Below are 23,816 nucleotides of genomic sequence, written 5' to 3' on the forward strand. Positions count from 1 at the left end.
TCAGCAGCCAGGCCAAGGATTGAATGGGCCACGGGGCCTGAGCTCCCCTCTCGTCCCCAACTGGGTCCCTTCCTGTTTACAATAGAGGCACAATGACCGGCTTGCCAGGGGGAAGCACTTAACTGACTCTGTCCAGGCTCTACCTGCTCCGAGGAGAGAAGATTTCAGACCCCACTAATTCCACATGATCTTGGCTTTGTTTTCAATAGCAAAATAGCACTCAGTGTGCTCCAGCGCGCGAGGCTGTATAGCTGCAGAACGGAGGGAGGGAGAATGAGGTGATGAATCCCACAGGGAGTGGAATGCTGAGATTGCACACGCTGTTTGTGCTGGGTCAGTGTTTATAAACTGATTTCTGTGCGGTGTAACTAAGTTGGGTTCCACACTTATAAGGCAAATAACAAAGCCCAGATTGAATAGTTCTCAGTGCTGGGCTGGGACGCACCAAAGCAGGATGTATTTTAATGTGGCGTTTTGAGGCTGACGTTCCTTTTTCATGAATAAAATCCCTGGTGACATTTGCAGCTTTGTCTACCCCCAACACACAGATCAGACGATCTGATGTGTAACCTCATCCTTCGGAGGAGTCTGTTCTTTGTACGTTTGCTGCAGCCGGAAACAGATCACCAGTGTGTATGTGCAGCATGCCTCCCAAGTGGAATGCAGACACAAAGCAGGCTGTGTACTTGCATCTTCCACAGTGGTTGTGGTGGCAGAATTACCTGCTCTCTGATAGGGCCGCATTGGTGCAATTGGGAGCCAGACCTTGTCGCCAACATACACACTGCAGGCTGCTGATAACCTGGAGTTTGGTCCAGGATCAGCTCTTTGCAGCCAGTGTTCACAGGCAGTTGCTGGTTCTCCCTGTGTTTGTAGTACATAGCCACAGGCGGGGCGGGGCGGGACACACTGCCTATGGAGTGCAGGGTGCCTTTGCAAACATCAGTTTAATCTTCACAACCCCCTGAGAGACAGATATCATCATCCCCAGCTTTACGGGTGGGGTAACTGGGTGACAAAGAGGACAAGTGACTTTGCTAAGGTCCCCCAGTGAATTAGAGGCAGAGCTGTGTCTTGAACCTGGGAGTCCAGATTTCTAGCCCCATGCCCTACCCATTAGACCACACTCCCTCCTCACAGAGCCCACACCCTGCAGGCAGCATTTTGGCTTTCCACAATGGGATGCAAAGAGCTTCCAAAAACATTGGACGTGTCCCTCCAGCGATGGGCCCAGCACAGCGTCTGTCTCCCCCCATGTTCTTAGAGCACTGGGGTAGGTGCATCTTCTGCACCGAGGGCCAGTGCGCTGTGGTCTAAGGCTTCCTGTTCTGTGAATGGTGTCTGGAAGCCACTGCAGGCGGCTGTGAGGTCTTGCTCACAGTCTCACGGTCTTTGCTGCAGTGGTGAGAGCCAGGCAGACGTGGAACTCCCTCCAGCAGTCTGGGGAGGCTAGTAAACACCAGCAGCTGGCACTTGTCCCTTCTGAGGCCACAATCTGGTCTCTTCATGCTCGCTCTTGTGTATTGCAACCTCCTCTCATCTCTGCCCCTGCAAAATGCATCCCCCTTTCCCACAGCGCTGCCCGAGCCTGCCTGCTACTTCAGTCATGGCACTGACTGTGTCTCTGTTTTCCGTTTGGAAACTGGGCTGTCCCCAGGAGCAGACTCGTGCTCAGGTGTTTCTCACCAAGGCTGGAGGGGTCGGAAGGGGCACAGGAAGACAATACTTACCTGCAGAGAGCTTGGCCTAGCCCTGCCTCCACCTGGTTAGGAACTTCCAACTGTGCCCAGCCTCTCACCCTCCCCACTTCTGTCCTCATGCCAGGACCCAGCAGAGGAGCTGGTGATTCTATGCTGCAGAGGAAGTTAGAACACGGGGATGAGAAGATGGCCCAGAGCCGAGAATGGCTGTGCAAGGACAGGCTAAGCAGGGAGTGCGACTCTCCCATCCTGCTTGGGGAGCTGTGTGAGGGGGAGGGAATGCACTTTAAACAGTCATTGGGGCAGGGGGAGCTAGACTGGAGGTGAGTCTGGCCAGGTGCTGATGGATGAGATATCCCGCCTGCCTGCTTACCTTCCCACAGGGCCTGTGGGGGAAGTGTCATCTCCATCTACAGAGGTCTCCATAACTCCAGCCCTGCCTCTCCTCTTCCTCCACTCTTCACCCTCCTTCCCCTGACCCCTCCCTTTGCAGTTTCACCCACTTCTAAAACTGTGTCAAATGTCACACAGGAGCCACTTCCCAAATCAGTGGAAAGGCCAAGTCCCGTCCCTGCTTCTGTGAAGTCCCCTCACACAATGCTCCAGTTCTAATGGCCAGGCCCCAATCTGGGTCTCAGCTGATATATAATCTTGTGGCCCCAGACCAGGGGTTCTCAAACTGGGGGTCACAAGGTTATTACATGGGGGGTCACAGGCTGTCAACCTGCACCCCCCAAACCCAGCTTTGCCACCAGCATTTATAATAGTGTTAAATTACAAAAAAATAGTGTTTTTAATTTATAAGTGGGGGTCAGACTCGTTGGTTTGCTGTGTGAAAGGGGTCACCAATACAAACTGCCCTAGACCATAAGCTCTAAGGTGAGAGCCCTCTTATCTGCTTGGCACCTGTTAAGAGACATGTGGGAAGTCCATTTATCACATAGCTCTGCATGGATCTCACGACCCTACATGCAGGGTGTGTATATCTATTATCTCATCTAAACAAACAAACAAAACTGGGTTAACATGGAGTTAGGGGTATGTTTCTGAACTCCATTCATTGATAACAAAAAAGAGACTATAGTAAATCCTGAGCTTAAGGTTCTTTCTTAAATGTTATGACATAACCACTGCATCTTTCATAAATGACAGTTCAATAAACTCACTTGTAATCAAAGTACATGTAGAATCAGGTTTCTCCTTTCCTATTGGTGTAAATCAGGAGACGCCCCAGATAAGCTACAGTGTAAAACTGGTGTAAGTGAAAAGAGAATTTGGCCCAAGGGCTGTCTCTATCAATGGGTTACCTTTTGAGGTGTCTGAATGTTTACAGTATTAATCTAGAACACAAAGAAATGCTATAAAACTTGTGCTGACTTTCAGGAAGGCGTCTGATAGATTGTAAGCTCTTTGGGACAGGGGCTGATATTTACCGTGTTTGTACAGCACCGAGCACCATAACACCCTGAGCTGTTTGGTCTTTAGGTGCTACTGCAATATAAAAGTTAAATCATAATATTAAATTTCACATTTTTGCACCACAACTTTCACAAGAACTTAACCTGGGGCCCATCAGTAAGTGGGATGAGTTTGGGAAGGAAATATTGAATGTTTTTCATATACATCCATGAAAATAAAGGCCTGATCCAGCTTCTGTTGTGATTGATAAGAGTCTTTCATTTGAGTTTAATAGAAATTGGATCAGACCCATACTCCACACTTTACATGCATTTTTCAATACAACTTTAACAGGAAGTGTGTTAGTGCCTCTATAATAATAATAATAATTAATACCTAACTTTTATATAGCACTTTTCATCAGTAGATCACAAAACACTTTACAAAGGAGGTCAGCATCATTATTCTCATTTTACAGATGGGGAAACTGAGGCAGAGGTCCGTGAAGTGACTTGCCCATTATAATGAAGGATAGAAAAATCACTCCTTGGCTGGAAGGAAAATGGACACAGACCCTTTAAGACCAATGCGTGCCAATAAAGTCAGGGAAAATAGAGATGTCCTGAAGTATTCCTCCCATCATTCAAAAAGTTCACAACTGACAATAAGGGCAGATTCCTAGACAGGGAGTTAGCTCAATACTGACATTAATGAGGCTGCTGCTCTTGTGTATTTGCGCGGCTCCCTGATGAACTGGGTGAACTTTTGGTAGAGCCGTCCTAGGTTTGTTACATTATTATTGCTCCGTAAGTTGGTGTTTTCAGGGATTCATACTTGGCCATCGATATGTTAGAAATATTGTGTCTTGGCTCAAAGTTGCTACATCTCAGTCCAAAGTATTGGGTTTTATTTTATTTAGCGGTGTTGTGGATGAGCAGAAAGTGTTTCTGGCTTCAGAAACCCTTGTAGGGTAAAAAAAACAAAAAAACGTATCCTTGATTAAAATGAATGTTCAGCCATGGAATAGCTTCAAATTAGACTCAAAGGGATCTAGGGACTGGATCCAAAGTCCAGTAAACTCAGTGGAAAGACTCTTATTTTCTTCAATGGGTTTGAAATCAAACCCTTAGTCTTCTCTGAGTATGGAGAAATGTCAGGGACAGATGAAAGTATGACTATGCAACCCCCACATCTGCCACTAAAATAACATTTTAGTCCCTGATCCTGCACTCAGTTCTGCAATTCATTGTTAGTAGGCCCTATGCCGGCTCAGCAGTTGATATAGGTGTAGGGCTGGACCTTTAGCAGGTGAATAACTTTGTCATTTAGGTGTGAGGGCGGGGCTACTCTTTTGACTAAAGTTACCCACATGCTTAAGTGTTTGCAGGACCTGGGCCTTAAAAACCATCCTGCAAATAAACTGATTTAAACAAAGGATAGTTTCAGAAGGGTTAAAAACCGATATTTTTTACTCCTAACCCTTTCTTCCTCTAACAAATCTTGCCCTTGAAATAACATCAAACAAACAAACAAAAGCAAACAGCCTTTGGAGGAAAAATATCAGAGTAATTTTTATGTTCCCCTATTTAATCACGTTGTGTGTGTTTTAAATAGCATCCTAAAAAAGAACCAATTTTAAAAGAACTGCATAACTAACCAGCTAAAAACACTTCACCACAAAGCCGGGGAGTTTGAAAATAACATTGACCAAAATTAAAACACATTTAGAGGTAACGCTTCATAAATGACCTCCTAACATCCTTCAAAAATACATCGGTTTCATAACACCAAACTTCCAAGTACCGAACTGAGTTTTAAAAATGCCACAGCGAAGCCCACGAGTTTGAAACTGACATCCTTCAAAAACGAACCGATTCACCAACCAACTTTTTCCGCACTATTACCCTCCAGCAGCCAGGTTTGCCAATGATTACCTGGGAGGCCGCAAAATACGACTCTGGTGGGACTCGAACCCACAACCTTTGAATGACTCCATCTGTCATCGAGCTAGAAGTCCAATGCGCTATCCATTGCGCCACAGAGCCTGTCGGATAAACTAAGGATCCTCCACATCCCCTTCTTGACCTTTGCAAGGCACAGCCCGACTCAAGCGACTCATCTTCTCCACCTCCAGCCGCTGGGATTCATTGGCAGCTCCGCTCTCCGGCGCCGACCCGCTCCCGCTCCCCAGCCCCAGGCGCCCCATGGCGCAGAGTTTGCAAAACTTCCCCCCTCGCACGCCGCCTCCTGACTCCTTCCAGACACTTTGGCAGCCCCGCGCGCGCCCCAGCTGGCCCCTGATTCACTGCACGGCCGGGCGGTAGCGCTGAGACACCAGACCGAGATGGGGGGGGCAATTAACTCAGATCTACGGGGGGGGGATGTGATGGGGGGCTGGGAACCGGCTGCGGGGCGGGCGGGGGGGGGGGAACAATGCCCGGAAAGTAGAAAGAGGGGAGTGAAGCGCCCTCTGCTTTCAGCAGGAGACCACGTGTAGGATGTGGACAAAAGAACTACAACTCCCAGCATGCCGCGCGGCTCCCAGCCCTCCCCCCCTCCAGCTGCTCCCCTCCCGCATTGCTGCAGCGGCGGCAGGTTCCTCTGGGCAGGGTCAGCTCGGCGGAGGGCGGTGCAGGGGGACGCGGCGGCAGGAAGCAGCCGGCACCGGCCGTCCAGCTCGGCCCCTTCAGCAGCCATGCGGGAGGCGCAGCCCGCCGCACGCCTCTGACAGCCGGGCGCGGGGCGATGCGGGGCTGACAGCCGCTGGCGGGGGAGACGGGAGCCGCCGCAGCGCGGGGTCCGCTGGGGGACGGTCCTGCCCTAGGCGGGGAGCGGAGAGGCCTGTCGGGCCAAGGGGTAAGTGGGGGGGAGCTGGGGGTCAGGCGCCCCCATGCAGCGTCCCAGTCTGTCCCCCTGGGCTGCTCATCCCCGGCCTGGGGCATGGGGCGGGGCGGGGCGGGGAAGCCCTCGCGGCCGGTGTGGGGAGAGATGGAAGGAGGCTACGGTGATTTTCCCTCCCCTTGTTGGGTGGGTCTCCCCACAGAGCAGCCTGGTACAGAGCTCCCCTGCCCGGCTTCAGGTGGGCTGATGTAGGTCGGGAAACCCACTGTTGCCCTTCTCTGTGTGTGTCTTTCTCTGGGGAGAGGCTGCTGTGAAAGGGGGAAGGGCGTGGGGTGAGCCATTGTTTGCTGGGGGGCATCACCCGCAGAAATGGGGGTTTAGGCTCCCTGCCGTGACTGAACAGGATTGGTTTATGGGTGGTGCTGGGTGGGGATGCTGGAAGGGAATGGGAAATCGCCGTCACCTCTCTTTGGCTCCATGACTGTTGTCCCCCTCTTGCTTTTAGCCCTCAGTGTCAATAGTTGAAAAGAGAGACTGCAGCTTTCTTTCCCTTTCGATCTGTGAACTTGCCCTTGGATAGAAGATCCGCCTGCTGCAATGGACCCGAGTCAGGTGGCGGTGTGAGGGTTCCTAATGTGACTGCCTAGCAAACTGTGGAGCTCTCCGTGTGTATCCCAGCTGGGTAGGAATGTACTACAGCCCCTTTCTGAAAGAAACCAGGGGGAGGTGCAGGGTTTGATGGCAAACCCTGTTCGGAGTCTCCAAACAGTGCAGTGACCAAACGGGGGACAAAAGCCTGGGTCATGCATTGTATTCTTAGTTCAACCTCTATGTTGTCTAAATATAAGAGATGCTTTCTTGGTAGCATGAAACGGGGCCTGGTGTATATTGCTGTTGTCAACAGCGCACCCAAAAGTGTGCTGGGCTCTCTGTGATCCAACTGGAAAGGCAAGCTCCTTGCCTGGAAGCACCTACTGTTAGTTGCCAAAAAAAAAAAACCTCTTGTGCGTTGTTAGTTGTTGTATCTCTCTGATGCTCGTGGGTCACATCCTGTCCTGTCTGGTAGACCGTGAAGGTCTTCCTTGTACACTGCCACTGTTTTCCACTCCCTCCCCCTTAAGTTCTTCATATCAGAGAAGAGTGAAACACTGACCCTCTGCATCTTTCTTTAACGTAGTGCATCTGCTGGGCAGGCCCGGTTAAGCTCAATATCTCTTTTTATGACTCTGCTAGTGACCTTTGCACTTGGTTGGGTAATGTAAGAGATTTGATTGATACCATTATCTCAAAGGAGCAGAAAGAATGTAGGTAAGAACGGGAGGCTCAATTGAGAGCTGGTGTAACATATCTGCAAACCGGCCCCTTTAAGTTAGGTTCAGTAGAGAGACGTCCAAATACACTGGCCACATCAGCATTCATTGCTGTTTCTGGAGTTGCCCTTGTTGACATCAGCGCTGAGTCTTGCCAAAACTTTTTCCAGTTCTCTGTAGCTTGCAGGCAGAGGGTTTGTGTCTTCCTGGGCCTTGCTCAGCCTGCTTTGAAGGATAATGTCTGTTTCGGAGGGAATAGTGGGACTGTGGGGGTTTATTGGACCTGGAAAGAACTTTGAGATCCTCAGTTGAAAGAATCATAGAATATCAGGGTTGGAAGGGACCTCAGGAGGTCATCCAGTCCAACCCCCTGCTCAAAGCAGGACCAATTCCCAACTAAATCATCCCAGCCAGGGCTTTGTCAAGCGTGACCTTAAAAACCTCTAAGGAAGGAAATTCCACCACCTCCCTAGGTAACTCATTCCAGTGCTTCACCACCCTCCTAGTGAAAGCTATATTATGTATTTGCACCTGTATATTATGTATTGTGGGACTGCTGCCCCTGTCGGGAGGGTTTAATAGGACCCATGATTCCTGGTGTAGGAGAGAAAGCAGGAGGGAACACTGGAGGAGATGGCATGAGAGAGATGGGCATTGGGTGGAACCACGGAGAGCTATGGAAAAGAAGAGAGGTAGTAAAAGAATGGAAGTTGGGGAGAGGTTAAAGAATGGGGAAGACATGGCTAGAGCAGTAGTCTTAGCAGCTGTACTTTAGCTGGTGTGGCGGGGGAAAGGCATGGCATAGGAAGTGCTTGCAACTGAAGTTCCCAGAGGATGGGCTGTCCTCTGGGTAGAGAGGAAGGGATGGATTTTTGGAGCTATTGCAAAGAAAGAGGCTGCAGGATTTGGTGAGGATTTAGGTGCCAGGGGAGGAGGAAAAAGAGGAACCAGAGCCAGCCAGCGCTGATGCAAGCTGGAGTGATGGGAAGAGTGCTGGCATGGCCGATGCTGATGGGACCAGGGCAGAGAAGGAAGGTATAACAGGAAGTGTGGAGTCAGGCGTTGACTCAGCACCCTGTCACTCAAATCCTCACCGGTATACATTACTTGGGACCTGGATTGAAAGACAGGCAGTTGGCAGGCCAATTAACTGTCTGAGGGGCTAATTGGGTGGAAGTAACCCCAGCAGCTGGGACTATAGAAACAGACAGGAAGGATGTGCCAGGGAAGAGAGTAGGGAACCTGAAGGCAGGTGGGTGGGCTGGTCCTAACACTACTCTTCCTCAGAGGCAGGCAGGGGGAAGCTGGCTACTTACCCTAAATAGCATGTAAATAACACTCTAGGAGGTCACTTGCTGATGGGCTATAATCAAGCCTGGTGGTGGTTCAGAACACCTGAAGTGGAGCTGGTGGTCTGTTACTGAGGCTGGAAAATACTTTCAGGGGACCACTGTGCCAGAAAAGTTGGAAGGAAAGATTGGCACAACCGTGGATGAGAACTAAGAGGTAGGCTGGGTTGGGGGCTCTCTAGGAACCTGGCCACACTCTCGCAGACAAATGGATTGTGCCCTTTCTGGCTGGGTGCTGAAATGAAGTCCTGCAGGATACAAGATCCTGCTCAGATTTCCTCTGATGTTGGAGTATTGTTCCTGTGCTAGGCAAGACAGCCCATGAAAGGTGTGGAAGCTGGAGTCACTCCAGAATAGTGAGGCTTCATTGACCCACACGTGCATCACTGGGGAAGGGAGGAGCTGTTTGCATCACCTCCTTACCCTGAAGGGCAGGTCCTCCAGGGAGGTCATATGTTGAATCCACGTACCCCCACAGCCGCCCTATGTATGTCCCCTCCCTAGCCAGCACTGCTCACTTTTGGGGCATTGGTGGCTGCCTGGTTGTCCTTCCAAAAGGAGGCGGTTGTAGGCATCTTGCATAGTGGTAACCATCTCCATCTTTGGGTGGCCCTCACCTGTTCACAATCCCATTGTTTTTCCCTGTAGAAATATCACGACCACCAAGCCCGGCCTCTCCTGCTTTTGCTGGGGGAGCTCTGGGGATATTACTTGGAGCTCTCACCCCCTAATGATCGGGGAGTAGGTCTCTCATGGGGCGCTGCGGCTAAATAAGTATTCACAAAAGCAAGCTAGCAGGAAAGAGTTGGAATCTGCCTGGCTAACTACCCTCCTCTCCTGGGTGCTTGCCTCACTTCGCTCCTGGGCTGATATCTCACTGGCTTGCCAGTCTCCAGGTCTTATCTGCACTAGGAAAACTAGGAGCAGTAAATCGCCATCACAAAATTGCCTCCTGTAGTGAGTGAGTTACGGGCCCTAATTTTCCTTGTGCCGGTGCAGCCAGACAAGCCCTGAATTCATAATGTAAAAATCAAGCAGGAGATAAAGACCTGGTTTGAGCAAAGCCTCCCAGGCCCCCGCTTTATGCCAGGAAGGAGCAGAAATGGGCACAGGCCCAACATCACGGCCTGTCTTGGGAGCAGCTCCTGCACCTTGATGCTTTGTGAGATTGCTGGGATGCCCTGAGGAGGTTCCAGGAGGTGGGACTCACGTTTTTTTGCTCCTGGCTGAGTGCTGCCTGCAATCCCAGCACTTCTGTATCTAATGATCTGACTCCCTTCTGCAGGCATCTGGAGTGACTTGGTTAAGTGTGTCCAGCTCTGTCTCCCCTTGGAAATTGGGAGTGCTTGACACACAGCCAGCTTGGCGGTGGAATGCCAAATGCCTCAGAAAACACGTGGAACTGGCTGGAGAGGGACAGACAGACTGGTGCTTTGAGCAGGGTGCCCATATTAGCATTGTGATCTGCATTAAATGCTGGTGTTTGTAGGAGGTTTGATACCCGTGGAAAGAGGCTAACTGTGGCTCAGGGAAAGTTTCCCCCAGTCCTGCAGTGAAATCTACATGGTCAGATCCCTGCATGGAGTTCCTCTGTAGTCAGTAGGGCCCCTTGTGAGTACAGGGCTTTGCCCACAGATGGAGCAGCTTGCAGGAGTGGGGCTTAGATGGGCTGCAATGAGTAATGCTTTCCCCCCTATGTAAGCACAAATATGTTTGTACAGCACCAAGCGCGATAGGGCCCTGACCCTGGCTGGGGCCTCTCAGAACTTCTGGAATACAAATACCCACCTACCTTATTATCGTAGCTATCTGTGATGCTCCCCATTATACCCATTTTACAGATCAGGGAACCAAAGCATGGAGGTTCAGTGGAAGAACCAGGAACAGAGCCCCGCTCTGCTTCCCCAGCCCTTCCCCCGACAGAACCACTGTATCACAACACAATGTGCCAAACAAAGAGCAGGTCCCTGCCCAGGTGAAAGGCAGGTGTCTCAGGGAATGGGTGTGTTCTTGGGAGCTTTCAGGAGGAGGGGGGTAAGGAGAGAGCTTATGGATGTTAATATGGAGCAGGTAGGGCTGGAAGTTTGGGAGAGTCTGAGATCCTTGAACTGGGGGAGGGATTGCACACAACATTCCCAGGAAATCGGAGTCCATGATCATGTATGGGTGTTATAGGAGTTCCTAGGGGATCCAGTCAGCAACCAGGGCCCCCCGTGCACCCTCATTTTATTGGCTCCTCAGATGTGCATCAGGCCTCACATCCCTGGGTTAGATTCCTGCATTAACAGCCTGTCTGCAATAAGCAGGATATTCTCTGCGGCCCTCAGCACTGCTGTAGCTAACCTCAGAGGAGAGGGAGAAGTGTGTGATGCCAAAGAGATGGGTCCTTCAGTGAGCTCAACAGCAGCTGCGCTCCCACGTTTGTCTGGGGAGAGTGAATCCCAGGGGATGACTGCACAGAGCACCCCAGACTTCACCCGGGGACCAGAGAACTGAAAGAATCCTGGCCAGAGCTTGTAATTGTGAGGGGATCCCCTGCTGCCCTGATCACTGTGGGGCGTTAAATCCGCAAGAATTAATAGGAAATGATGTGTTAATTTCCTTCCCTTACACCCTGTGTCAGGAAGGATCAGCCTTATCTGTGGGGCCTTGAGCTCCCGGCCTGGGAGATTAGCCTGTGGTTGCCTTCCCCGCTTGATGCGCAGCTGCTACGTGGAAAGATCCCTCTATAGGTTGCTGCCCTTCTGCGCCACTGCCAGCAAAAGTGTCAGCCCACAGGGGTGGCCTCCCCATCTGGTCTGGCCGCCGCCATGGGGGCGGGAAGGTGGAAATGCAGGAGGAGAGTCACCGCTGACCTGTGAGTCTGTAGGGGAGAGTGTCTAGCAGCGTGTGCTTGAGACTGATCACTGGCATTGCCCTGTGCCCCTTGGGAAGAAGGCATGAAGGCTTTGCCTACACAGCCCCCTAGCCTGGTCATTGCTCTGCTGCCCCCTGGTGGCGCGCATCTGGGACACACATCTGATCTGTTCCAGGAGCCCATCGGTGATCACCTTACCTGGGATCTGGCTGCACCTCAGCTAGGAAGTGGCATGAGCGTATGAGAACCTGCAATCCCTTACAGAGCACAAAGGACTTAAATCCTGTTTTCTGTCCTAGTTCCTGTTATGTGCGTGTGTGGGTTGAGGTTTTTTTAAGTCCTGTCAAAGGAGCATGCAAAGCTGAAATGCTTAGTAGGCCATGTGGTTTAGCACTTAGAGCCAGAGCATGGGGTGCAGGAGGAGCTAGCCCCATTGAGTCACCAACTTGCCAGGGCACGGCCGGAGAGTCGAATCCGCTTTGGTCATGGCAGAATTGGAGTAAAGTGAAAGGAGCAGCCTCGGTATAAATTGGAGGCTGATGCTGAGTTTTCCTGGGTTTGTAGGTTTGAAACATACTTGTGACTGATGCATTGCTTTCCAGCCACTGTCTGACAACTGCACAATGGTCCCATGTGTATTATCCCCAATTTACACATGGGGAAACTGAGGCAAGGAGGTGGCGTTACTTGTCCAAGGCCACAGAGAGAGTCTGTGTCAGAACTGGGATTAGGCCTCTGTTTCCCAGTCTTGTGCACTAGCTACTGGCACATGCCTCTCCGCTATCTCAGCATCTGTCAGATTATGTCCCCAGGTGCAGCTCCCCAAATGTGAAGGGCCATATCTCTGGCAGGGGTAAATCAGCAGAGCTCCATTGGCTTGACTGCAGGGTGTCTCTGTGACGTGAACGGCGCTAATCGAGTTACACCAATGGGGGTTTGGCCCACTGGGTTTCACATACGGTGCTGTGGAACAGAAATCTGCCTGGCTCGTTCCCTGGTTTTTATCCTGCCATTTTACCTTCTCCCAGTTCCACCCTGTGTCCCATGCGTCCCCTGGAATTTCATGACTATTCTAGTTCATGCGTGTGGTAGTTTGCTGAGGTTATGGTCTCAGTCCCAGGAGACACCTGCTTTGCACAGGGCTAGACACTATTGGCTCTTCTCAAACCAGCAGATGGAGCCACGTCTACACCACCCTGGTGAGCTGTGCTCAGGGGTACGTGGCTAAGTGCAGGCCCAGCCAGAGGCCACGAGACACACTGGCAGTTGTCGTTTCAGACGGTGCCTATTGGTAGCATCTGCTGCTACCAGTCAGTTTACAAGGAAGCCCAACAGGGTGCCATGCAGGGGTTCAGTCCTGCTTGCCTTACTGCCATGCGTGGCCTGCGTAAGGGGTCAGAATTTAGCCCATGTTGCCCTCCCCATTCCCACCTTGACACCTCCCAAAGCAGGGAAATTGCAGTTTCTTTGTCACTCCTACTTCAGGTTGGCGTCTGCCTTGGGGATCCCCTGGGAAGCGTCAGAGTGAAAACCGGCGACTGGTCTCCACCGTCTCTCCCCCACAGGCCAAGATGTTGCGGCTGGCTGCCCTCACCGCGCTCTTTGTGCTCTTCAGGCTGGTCCTGAAGCTCTCCTGGGTCCAGGTGATCCCTGCCCTCTTCATATTCTACTTGGGTTCCGGGGGATGGAAATTCCTGCGCATCGTCTTCAAGACCATAAGGAGGGACGTCACGTAAGTGTCCTCTCTGGAAACTGCCCTCTCTCTGTCCCGTTTACATTAAGGTGACCCCCGGTATGGAACCGGGTAGGGGAAACATCCTGCTGTGGCCGGGGCAATGCAGGGATGAGAGGGGAGAGCTCTGAATACCAGCATCTTGCCTACACCTCAGCCCCCTGCTGAGGTTACTCAGGCAACTCAGTGAGGAATACAGCCCCTGCCAGGTGAGGGAGGGAGTTGCTTTTGGGACCTGAGATCTCTCTGAAATCTCTGGCCGAGTCTCTCCGAGATATGATTGCAGCTGAGATCCCGAGGCTGGCGACTGTCTCTGACCTTGGACTTCCCTCGGTCCCTAAAAACGCTGACTTGGCAGTCGGGTGTCTGCACTCTGGGCCTGGCTCTCTGAGCCGGGGCCACGGAGAACGTACCGGGATCAAGGATGAGCTGGATTCTAGCCAGGAGTCCTGGGGGCGTGGCTCGGAGGGAACAGGTGCCCTGTGGCCTGTTGCACAATATCTGCTGCCCTGAGGTGGCAGGGCTGTTCCTTTAGCTCATCTGGGGGTTGGGGAGGAGCATTTGTAATCCACTGTGAGGGGAAGGGGCTGGGTTCTACCCCCTTCCCTGCTGCTTGGTTGTAATCCGTTTCTGGTTATAAAGGGTCTCTCTGGAAGGCTCCACACGCAGATCCCCTGCTCCCCCTGAGCGATGGGAGGGAGACCCACAGTCTAGGCTGGGTCTAGTTGCATGGCCTCCATGTGGATCAGTGCAGAGAATCTTCTGTCCGGTTTGGTTGGCAGCACGGGGCTAGTCCTGCTGAGGGTGAAGTGGCAGGTGTGGCGGCACTTGAGGGGGAAGAACACCATCCCCAAGATCTTCCAGGAGACGGTCCGCAAGCACCCAGAGAAGACTGCACTGATCTTCCAGGGAACGGGTGAGAGCTGGACCTTCCGCCAGCTGGATGAGTACTCCAACCAGGTGGCCAACTACCTGTACGAGCAGGGCTTCCGCTCTGGCGACGTTGTGGCCTTGTTCATGGAGTCCCGCAACCAGTACGTGGGTCTCTGGCTGGGGATGGCCAAGATTGGGGTGGAGGCGGCACTCGTGAACTCCCACCTGCGCATGGAGGCCCTGCTGCACTGCATCAACATCTCCAACTCCAAGGCCGTGGTGTTCGGGGCCGAGATGATGGAAGGTGAGAGGAGTCAGTCGGTCGTGTCCCCAGACATGTGCTTGGAGGTGGCAAAGTAGTTGGGCCTCCCAACGCTGTGCTCCTTCCCCTTCTCCCCCCATCTTTGCTGGCTAGTCTGGCTCGATGGTAAGAGTAGCCGCGGCTGTCTCTCCTAGGGTGGGTGTCTGAGCTGCTGTAGGGATGTGTGTGGGGTGATTCCAGGAGGGCTGCTGGCATGAGACCCCCTGGCTCTGTTGCTGGAGGGTGAGACAGAGCTGGCCTTGAGGTGGGGGTGCATTTTGGCTTAGGGGAGTGTGGGTGTCACCAGGGGCCACCCAGTGGGGTAGGTAGGGAGCCAAGAATCGTAATGTGACACTGCTGTGAAATCTGCTGAGCCAGGGTCTCTAATGCCAGGGTATCAATTGGGGGCGGTTTGCTGCCATGAAAACAGGCACCGTTCTGGCAGCCCCCCGACCTGCTGGGGCTTTGCACTGGACGCTAACGCCTTTGTGATGACTCCATGGGATCGGGGAAACACCTGCCGAGATCTGAGCCGTGCAAATGCCCAGGAAGGAGAGTCCTTGTCTAGAATGAACCAAGGGGCTACAATATAATAACTAAGGCAGATGGGAAAACTTAAGCTGAATATCAGTAGCTGAGGGACCCCTGTTAGGTTGTGGAGCAGTCTCCAGAAGGAAGCTCCAGCCCTGGGGATATGTAAAACAAATCTCAGAAAATATAGTAGTTGGTTCAGACGAGTCACTGTCACTTCAGGCTGCTGGCTCAAATCCAGCCCTGGCTCATAGTGACTGAGGGCCTCATTCACCTTTGTAATGAAGTTATGCCAGTGTAAAGCAGGCCCTGAGAGCTGTTTGGCCGCCTTGTGAAATGAGTTTGCTGGGTCTCAGCCCTGTCCCCAATGGACAAGTGTCACCTAAACCATCACCCCACTGATCCTTATCGGTTTCCCCTTAGCAGAGGGACCCAGTACCAAATAGGCAATAGAGACTGACTTCTCTTGTCCTGACGGTTGGTCCCTCTGGCGTAGGGATGAGGCCCTGTCTATACTGTGGATAAACAGAGGTCCGCTACTTCCACTTATGAACATTTCCCTGTCACGTGATGGCTTCACCATCACAGCTCTGGCGTTTGGTCACACGAGTGAGTCAAATCAGGGCACCAGATGAAAGCAAGCTCCCGTTATGGGGTTAGCTGTGGCTGTTGGGTGACCTCCCCCATCGCATGTCAGTGCGGTCTGTCTCTTCTCCCAGGGGCAGAACTTTAAATTTGTTAGGCGTGATTCTCCCCTGGTCGCCTGCAGCCCCCATGCCCAGATCTCTCCAGGTCACACTGCAGTTTGGCCCCATCTTCTTGTGCCTTTGTCAGGGCACTGGAACAATTTGAAGGTGGGGGTGCTGAAAGCCATTGCCCAGAACTGTATGAGGGAAGCCAGCATTCTTCTATTATTGCTCCAAGCCAGGGGGTGTTGCCACACCCCCAGCGTCACTAGGTCCAGCACTCCTGGCCTTTGTCCACTAACGCCCGCAAACCTCATCGGTGCTGAATTCACATCTGAGAGGCACCTGGCTGGGGGCAGAGAAGGGAATGGGAGTTTCTGATTTTCTTTTTTTAATAGAACCTACAATGGTCCTGGGCTGTGGCCAGCAAGGACTGTCCAGGCTTGGAGACGGACAGGTGCCTTCCTATTGTGCTGGCAGCAGGTTCACGGACTGCCTGCAAGTGCTCTGAAGAGTCCAAGTGTCACTGCTCTAGACCGTAGCCTGAAGCAATCTGGGTGAAGCAAGTTCCTGAGCCAGTTGTCCTCTTAGGCTGGGGCGAAGGCAGCCCTGGGCTGGGGCAGGCTATGGGCGTAACGTCGGCTTGGACAAGTGTGTGGGGGAGTTAGCTTTGTAAACCTTCCCACCCCTCTCTTGGTGCTCCTGGATCTCAATGTCTCGTAGATGTCCTTTCTCAGAGCTCCTGTTTTGTTGTCTCCTTCCCTCCCAGCCATGCAGGAGGTACAGCCCTCCCTGGGGAAATCTGTTCGTCTCTTCTGCTCCGGAGAGAGGAATCCAGAATCCGCACCCCCAAGCACAGAACACCTGGACCCCTTCCTGGAGATGGCTCCTCGGCACCTGCCAAGCCCCCCAAAGAAGGGTTTCCTAGGTATGTCCCATGTTACGAGGTGTGCAGAGGGAGGGTGGGTTATTGTGCCTCTGAGTCTTTGCGCTGTTCCCATGTGTCATCCAGCAATGGCCATGGATAATCCCGGGGGTGGAAACAGCTGGGGTGAAACACATCCAGCCACGCCCATGTAAGCGGCAGAGAGCTGGAGCGCGTGTAACTCCCCAGTCTGCTGACGTGTGACTCTTCGGCACCAAGCTCTGGGAAGCTGTTGCTCAACCCTGGCCTGCTGTTGTGCAAGCCGGGCTGAGCTGAGCACCCGTGCACTGACCTCTTTGGAGGTCTCCCGTCGGAGTATTGCCCAGCCTGAACCCGCTTAGCTTAGTGAAGAGCCTGGCACGCTCTTGGTGCTGTACAAATAACGAGGCCGGCTTGGGCGAGCGGACTCGGTGGCAGCCCGAGGTGGGGTGGCCGTAGCCAACGGGCAGGGAGCGAGCGCGTGTTCAGTTGCCTGGATTGATCCAGCATGCTGGCCCTTCTGGCTCCCCGGGAAAGAGCGGGTTGTGAGATGCTGCTGTGATGCTGAATCCTCTCTCTGCCTCCCCCACTTGCCGTCCAGATAAACTCTTCTACATCTACACCTCCGGCACGACGGGGATGCCCAAGGCAGCCATCGTGGTCAATTGCAGGTAAGGGGGGGCTGAGCAGGGGCAGGCCGTTGCTGGGTGCAAGGGGAATGGGGGTGGGATCTGGACCCTGCTAGCAGTGGAGGGCTTTGCTGGGCTACTGATGCACCCACTTCTCCTGCCCCAGGTACTACCGCATGGCATCCCTGGTGTATTACGGATTCCGCATGAGGCCAGATGACGTGATGTACGACTGCCTCCCTCTCTACCATGCGGCAGGTATCCGAGCTCCTGCTCACGCGTCTCCCTGCCCAAGCCTCTGTAGCCCGTCTCCTTGCCCGTGATGTCGGCAGACTCTCAGTCCAGGGGCTGCTGCAGTGACTGTCGTTCCATAACCGCCAGCTGCTCTGTGCTGAGGAGGGGCTCACCCATCTGTCCCCACTGGATCAGTGTGAAGGACTGGGGTCTTCACAAGGTCCATGGTAGCCACTTTGCAGTACTGGCAGCCCAGGACAAGGCAGCTAGTGGTTAGATCAGGAAACTGGTAGTACAGACCCCTGGGATCTGTTTCTGGCTCGTCACCGGCTCCCTGGGTGACCTTGGGCAAGTCACTTTGCCTCAGTTTCCCCATATATAAAATGGGGGTGACGATGCACACCTTCCTCTGTAAGGTGCTTAGAGACCTAAGTGAGGGTATTGAGGGGGCCCATTAGCACCACTAGTGATGGTGACTTTGGGAAATGGGCACCTCCCACTAAGAACCTACCTGAGTCCCTCCAGCTCCATCAAACAGCCCTGGGAGGGAGACACCTTCTGGTGCCTACTGGATCCTGGGCTGGATTCAAACCAGATGCCTCAAGGTGAAAGGCTCCATGTCCCCAAGCCAGCCTGTCCCGTTTTTGGGATCAGCCACCCTCTCCCGAGAGGCGGGAGGTTAATGGTTTCCCCTTCGCTCCCCTCTCGCCCAGGTAACATTGTTGGGATTGGCCAGTGCCTCCTCCAGGGGATGACTGTGGTGATCCGCAAGAAGTTCTCAGCCTCTCACTTCTGGGATGACTGTGTGACGTACAACTGTACGGTGAGGCAGTGGGGGTGCAGGGGCCTCGTGGCGGGATGGGGGGGTGCTGGGGGAAGAGCTGGCCGAGGAACCCCGAGAATCAGCAACTTGCTGAGAATCCTGGGAGTTGGCAGCGGGGCCCTTGGATGTCTTGAAACCGAGGCTTTGGCTGGCTGTTTCCTGTGGAGATCACTGTCACTGCCGCGGGGTCTGATGAGGGACGATAGCTTTCGCCCCAGACACCTGCTGTGCTAGGCGCTGTACATACACAGAACAAAAGCTGGTCCCTGTTGTAATGAGCTTACAAACCAAGTAGTTCCATGTCCTTTCCTTGCTCCTGTTCTTTGTTGTATCATGCTCCGGAGGGCAGCCAGGGTGTTGCCTCCTGCAAGCAAAACAGGGAATGCCAGACCGGTTATTCCAACTTACAAGGCGGCAGCCCGCTAGGTGGGAGGCACAGAATTAGCAAGCAGGACTCCTGGGTTCCATTCTTGGCTCTGCTATTGACTCACCGGGTGACCTTGGGCAAGTCTCTTCCCCAACTGTCCCTCCCCATCTATATAACGGGGCTGTTAACACCCGCCTGGCTCCTGGGGGCTCGTCAGGGTTGACGCTGCTCAAGTACTCTGCGGTCCCTGGGTGGAGGGTGTTGTGGAAGGGCGCAGTGTGCCATGTCTCCCTTCCCCTTCGCAGATTGTCCAGTACATCGGGGAGATCTGCCGCTACCTCCTGAACCAGCCGTCCCAGGAGGTGGAGCGGCGGCACCACGTGCGCATGGCGCTTGGGAACGGGCTGCGGATGTCTATCTGGAAGGAATTCATCTCCCGCTTTGGGATCCCCCAAATCGCCGAGTTCTACGGTGCCACCGAGTGCAACTGCAGCCTGGGCAACTTCGACAATAACGTACGGCCCCGTCTGCTGTCTGTGTCCTTCCGCCAGCCGCTGCGGCGTCTCCCCACCCCCTGCAGCCTGGTCCTCCCTCCCCCTGGCTGCCGAGGGCAACCGTGATGTCTCATGCAGACACATGGCCTCAGTGCTCCTGGTGGGATGGTTCATGCGCTCTGTGCCCGGAGAGCTGGCAGAGCAGGCCATGGTGAGAGGCTAGGGATGGAGCAGACTTGGGAGGGGATGTCGGGAGACACCCCTTCTGATCCCGGGAGAGGACTGAGCTGGGTAAGCATCCCTCCGCGGGGCAGGTGTGAGGCCCCTCCGCTGACGTTGGCAGGCAGCCCTGAGTGACCTTGGGAAGGCAGCAGATTGTGTCTGGTCTCTGGGGTGGGGGTGGGGTAGCTCCCGCATGCCCTGGGCAATCCCTTGGGCTGGCAGCTGGGGCTATAGGAGGGAAGCGAGGGTGAGGGCAGAGGACTTCCAGCTGCCATTGGGCTATGTCTCTGCATTCTCTCGATTCCAGGTTGGTTCCTGTGGCTTCAACAGCAGGATCCTGCCTGGGATTTACCCTGTCACCTTGGTGAGGGTGGACGAAGATACCATGGAGCTGATCCGTGGGCCGGATGGACTCTGCATCCCCTGTAAACCAGGTGAAGGGGGATGGGGCGATGTGGGGAGCAGCCTCTATCTATTGGTACTTCCCTCTGTCCCGCGTTGCATGAGCCCTGAACTAGAGACCTGATTTGTGATTAGCTGCACAGGAGTCTCCGTTCTGACAAGCATCCAGAAGCATCCTCTGCTGTCATTGGAAACGGTTCCCCCTTTTGGTGGCTCTCTGCACCTCCAGGGCTCCAGTTCAGTAGCGACTGGACATAGTTACCAACCCACGGAGGTTGGGTGTCAGGTGTGAAGTGAGTGTGATGGTTCTCAGCCCAGTTCCCATGTTGCTGCTATCACTATCACAGCTGGCACTCCCTGGCCATCCTGGGAGCAGTTTCAGCGGAGAGCCAGGGACTGAATGGGCCATGGAGACAGGGCAGAGAGAGGAGCTCAGTCGGAGGTCCCTTTGGGTCAGGGTTGAGCTCCGTTGGGAGGGCAGCGTGAGGGAAGCTTGCTGAGGTAAACTGGACACTGGCGTGCTAAGAGATGTTTGTACAATAGAGCCCCCGTGTCCTCCCTAAAGCATCTCCTCTTCCCACGGAGACAGGACGCGTGCACGCCATGCGGGGCTGGCAATCGGTATGTACTCTTGTCTCTGATACAGCAGAATGGCAGGGACTGAGCATATCCCTCACTCTCTCTGCCCGCAGGGGAGCCGGGACAGCTGGTCGGACGCATCATCCAGAGTGACCCTCTGCTGCACTTCGACGGGTACCTGAACCAGTCGGCCACCAGCAAGAAGATCGCCCATGACGTGTTCGCCAAGGGGGACTTGACGTATCTTACCGGTGAGGGCCCTTGTCCCCTAGCTGCAGAGGGTGCACCCCGAGAGGAGGGGGTTGATGCTGACAGGTTCACTTGGTCTCCAGGGTCGCCTTGCGAGTCCCAGCAAGGCCTTTGGTCAATCCTCTGCTTGCTGTCCCTATCCATACCTGGCGGTCTCGCTCAATCATACTTACCCTTCCAGAGCCTCCCATCTGCCCTCTCTAACCACTTTGCAAACAGGAATTAAGAATCCCAGCCGCACTCCCTGACCCAAGAACTGGGGCGGGATACTTTATCCTTTTGAGACCCTGAGGGGAAGTGATTTTGTCCAAGGTCACCCAACGAATCCAGTGGCAGGGTCTTGGTATATTGTTACGCCCAGGTTGTTGCTTTAACTACTTGATCATGCTTCCTTCCGCTGCTCTGCGCGGCCCAAGAGCCAGGACTCCTGGGTTCTAATCCCAGCTCTGCCCACGACTCCTGGCGGGCAGGTCGCTTCCCCTCTCTGTGGCCCCAGCCCCCAGCTGTTGAATGGCGCTAACAATCTGACCTGCCTCAGGCTGGGGGATAGTGAGGCCTGGCTGGAGGGCACTCTAGAAGAGCAGAGTGTTACGGCGACTCCGACCCTGGGAGCATGTAGGCTCCTCTGACTTCCTCCGGCTCCCGCAGGAGACGTGCTGATGATGGATGAATACGGCTACATGTACTTCCGGGACCGCACTGGGGACACCTTCCGTTGGAAGGGCGAGAATGTCTCCACGACAGAGGTGGAGGGGACTCTGAGCCGCATCCTCCACATGACAGACGTCGTCGTCTACGGGGTGGAGGTTCCAGGTAACCAGGGCTGAGGGGAGCGGCCCTCTGCTCTTGCCAGCCTTCCTTTGTCCTAAGTTCGGGGGTGATGGCCCTTCATCCCTTTGGCACTTGGTGCCTGGGCCCTGGTCTTCATCCTGAGAGTCTCATTGTTTATCCTGCTGCATGGGAGAGGGAGGAGGAAAGGTCAGGATTGGGATGCAGAACCTCCCATCTTTAGGCCTGTGGGTGCATGAAACACTTTAGGTGAGAGTTTACAGTCGATCTGGTTTGCCTGGGTGTGAATGACAACACAAGGTGCAGGGCAGAGCCAACCCCATTCTCGCTAACCTCTGGCGTTAACTCAGCCAAAGGCAGCTCTAATGGGATGAGGTGACCACTGGGTATTGCTGGTATCTTGGCTTGTAGGGCAACGGTGTCCAGCCAAAGCCAGCGCAGAAGTGCTGAGAGATTGGGGCTTTCCTGGATGTGTGTTCAACCAGGGGCTGATGCCGGAGATGCTGGCAAGGGGGTCGCTGTTGGGGGCTGAGGTGTATGTATGTGGTGCTGAAGGATGGAGAATGTGTGTTGCTGATGCATTATTTAAGGTGAGCCTTGGGCCTGTGTGCGTGGTGCCTCTGCCTCTTAAACACATTGCTAACGGCCTGGCAATCCAGAGCCCTCTGGATTATCTGTCTTGTTGTGGGTTTCTGCGGCTATGTTGTGTCTTGTTTTAGGCATATTGCTGCAGGCCTGGCAAGCTGTGTCCAGGGCCAACTGGCGCACCGAGCTTGCTGAAGCTGCTCCCGGGCTAGGGTGTGTGTGTATGTGAGTGATTGCACCAGCCCCCTCCTACTGTGTGCATCACCTTCTGTCCTGTGTTCCAGGCACCGAGGGGAAGGCAGGGATGGCAGCCATTGCTGACCCCAAGAATTCCTGCAACCTGGAGAGCTTTGCCAATGAGCTGAAGAAGGCCCTGCCCTTGTACGCACGGCCCGTCTTCTTGCGAGTGCTGGCAGAAGTCCACAAGACAAGTGAGTCCGCCCCAGCTGGGGGCACTTTCTTTTGAATTGACAAAAAGCCGGGAGTGTTCTCCTGGCTTCCGGAAAGGACCTGTCTGGAATAGGGGAGACTTGAAGTCAGAGGTCTATTCCTGACTGTCACTGATTCAGTGTGTGACCTTAGGTGGGTCACTTCCCCATCCATGCCGCAGCTTCTCCCTCTAAAATGGGGGTGTCCTGACCTACGGCATGTGGGTTGGGGCGGCTTAATTCTCGGCGTGCAAAGGGACTGGAAAGTCTCACTTGTTAGCAAGTCCGTTTTTCTTTTTCGCTCCCTCCACTGGGATGGCGTCTGGGCGTTCGACACCCGTGTACGCTGGTGACCACACGCCTTGCAAAGCTGTGGGGCGCCAGGCCCTGGCCCTTGGATGTCTTGGCCCCTCTGGTTGACTGATTGTGTCTTTAAACCCGGCTGTCGGTAGTGACACTCTAGCATGAGCAGGGAAGATGGGGGGTGGTGGGCTGATGGCTGAGGCCTGCACTGTGAGCTTTACAAGGGGCCATGGTTTGCAGCGCACGGTGAGAGAACGGTGCTGGGCACGCTCGCTCAATGTGGTGCTCTGTCCTCCTCTAGGGGTGGCTGGGCCTCATAGCAGAGGGTTCTCAGTCAATAGAGACTCACACATTGAGATGGAGAGGCCCTAAATTCAGTCCCTGATGCAAACGGCTCACCCAAAGGTGTGGCATAGCCCTAGAATCCGGTTAGCAAGGGTTATGTCTGCTAGTCCCATCTCAGCCATGCTGTGGGCAGGATCTGACAAGGGGTGGATGGGCTGATTCTCTCCTTGTGGGTGGTCCTAGAGGCAGTGGAGGGTGGCAGGCTTGATTTCCAAAGAGGGAGGCACACATTGAGAAGGTGGAATGGAGGAATAGGGATCTACCATGATATCCACAGGCCACCTTCCTTCCCCACCGCTGCCCCTAACCCCTTGCTGCTTCCACCCCAGGCACCTACAAGTTCCAGAAGATGGAGCTGCGCAGGGACGGATTTGACCCCGCCGTGGTGAAGGACAAGCTGTTCTTCCTGGACTCCAGGCAAGGCTGCTACCTCCCGCTGGACATGGAGGCCTTCAGGAGGATCCAGTCAGGACAACAGAAGCTGTAATGGGCGAGGCTCTGCAAGTCGCCTCTCGGATCCCTCTGATGTGTCAGAATGGGGAAGGAAAGGGTTAAAGGATGACACGAAGGGCAGGCGCGGGCTTTATTTAACAAGTTTTATGCACGCAGATGGGTGTGTTTGATGGGGTGGGGCAGGAGGTTATGTACCAAAGTATAGAATCATTACGGCGTTATTTTCTACTTCATACCAGAGTGGCCCCCTGGGCTGTGAGCATGGGGTCTTCTATTCATCTATGGCCAGGGATGTGGGACTTTTGCCAGGCCAGGATGGCAAAGATCAGGGGCATGGGACCTTCGCCAGGCCAAAATGGCAGAGATGCGGGGCGCCACCTTCCACGAGCCTCCATTTCCCTGCCATTGTTTATTTCTCTCCTTTGCTGTCCT

General features: G+C 54.0%; 1 protein-coding gene and 1 non-coding gene across 3 annotated transcripts; one reads left to right on the forward strand and one right to left on the reverse strand.

Annotated features, from left to right (window-relative positions):
* Window positions 1-5,050: 5,050 nt before the first annotated feature.
* TRNAR-UCU (transfer RNA arginine (anticodon UCU)) lies at window positions 5,051-5,143 on the reverse strand. The gene is made up of 2 exons: window positions 5,107-5,143; window positions 5,051-5,086 (listed from the first exon to the last, which is right to left on the reverse strand). It is a non-coding gene; the product is annotated as a tRNA-Arg (tRNA).
* A 556-nt stretch (window positions 5,144-5,699) lies between these two features.
* SLC27A4 (solute carrier family 27 member 4) lies at window positions 5,700-23,816 on the forward strand. 2 transcript variants are annotated; one of them, XM_054007450.1, is made up of 13 exons: window positions 5,700-5,954; window positions 12,941-13,187; window positions 13,970-14,364; window positions 16,348-16,506; window positions 17,084-17,153; window positions 17,278-17,369; window positions 18,059-18,168; window positions 18,841-19,050; window positions 19,559-19,685; window positions 20,346-20,483; window positions 21,130-21,294; window positions 22,140-22,286; window positions 23,261-23,816. In XM_054007450.1, the coding sequence occupies exons 2-13, from the start codon at window positions 13,027-13,029 to the stop codon at window positions 23,416-23,418; spliced, it is 1,932 nt and encodes a 643-aa protein (XP_053863425.1). In that variant the 5' UTR covers window positions 5,700-5,954; window positions 12,941-13,026; the 3' UTR covers window positions 23,419-23,816. The 2 variants fall into 2 exon arrangements, with proteins under 2 accessions (XP_053863425.1, XP_053863424.1); XM_054007449.1 differs by having other exon boundaries at window positions 5,872-5,954; window positions 13,021-13,187.

This window comes from Malaclemys terrapin, chromosome 17 (genome assembly GCF_027887155.1).
Source record: "Malaclemys terrapin pileata isolate rMalTer1 chromosome 17, rMalTer1.hap1, whole genome shotgun sequence".
In the NCBI taxonomy this organism is placed as follows: Eukaryota; Metazoa; Chordata; order Testudines; family Emydidae; genus Malaclemys; species Malaclemys terrapin.

Coding starts and splice junctions, on each gene's coding strand:
- SLC27A4 (XM_054007450.1), top strand. CDS start 13,027: ATGTTGCGGCTGGCTGCCCTCACCGCGCTCTTTGTGCTCTTCAGGCTG. Junction 17,154..17,277: donor GCCATCGTGGTCAATTGCAG/GTAAGGGGGGGC, acceptor CTCCTGCCCCAG/GTACTACCGCATGGCATCCC. Junction 19,051..19,558: donor TGGGCAACTTCGACAATAAC/GTACGGCCCCGT, acceptor TCTCGATTCCAG/GTTGGTTCCTGTGGCTTCAA.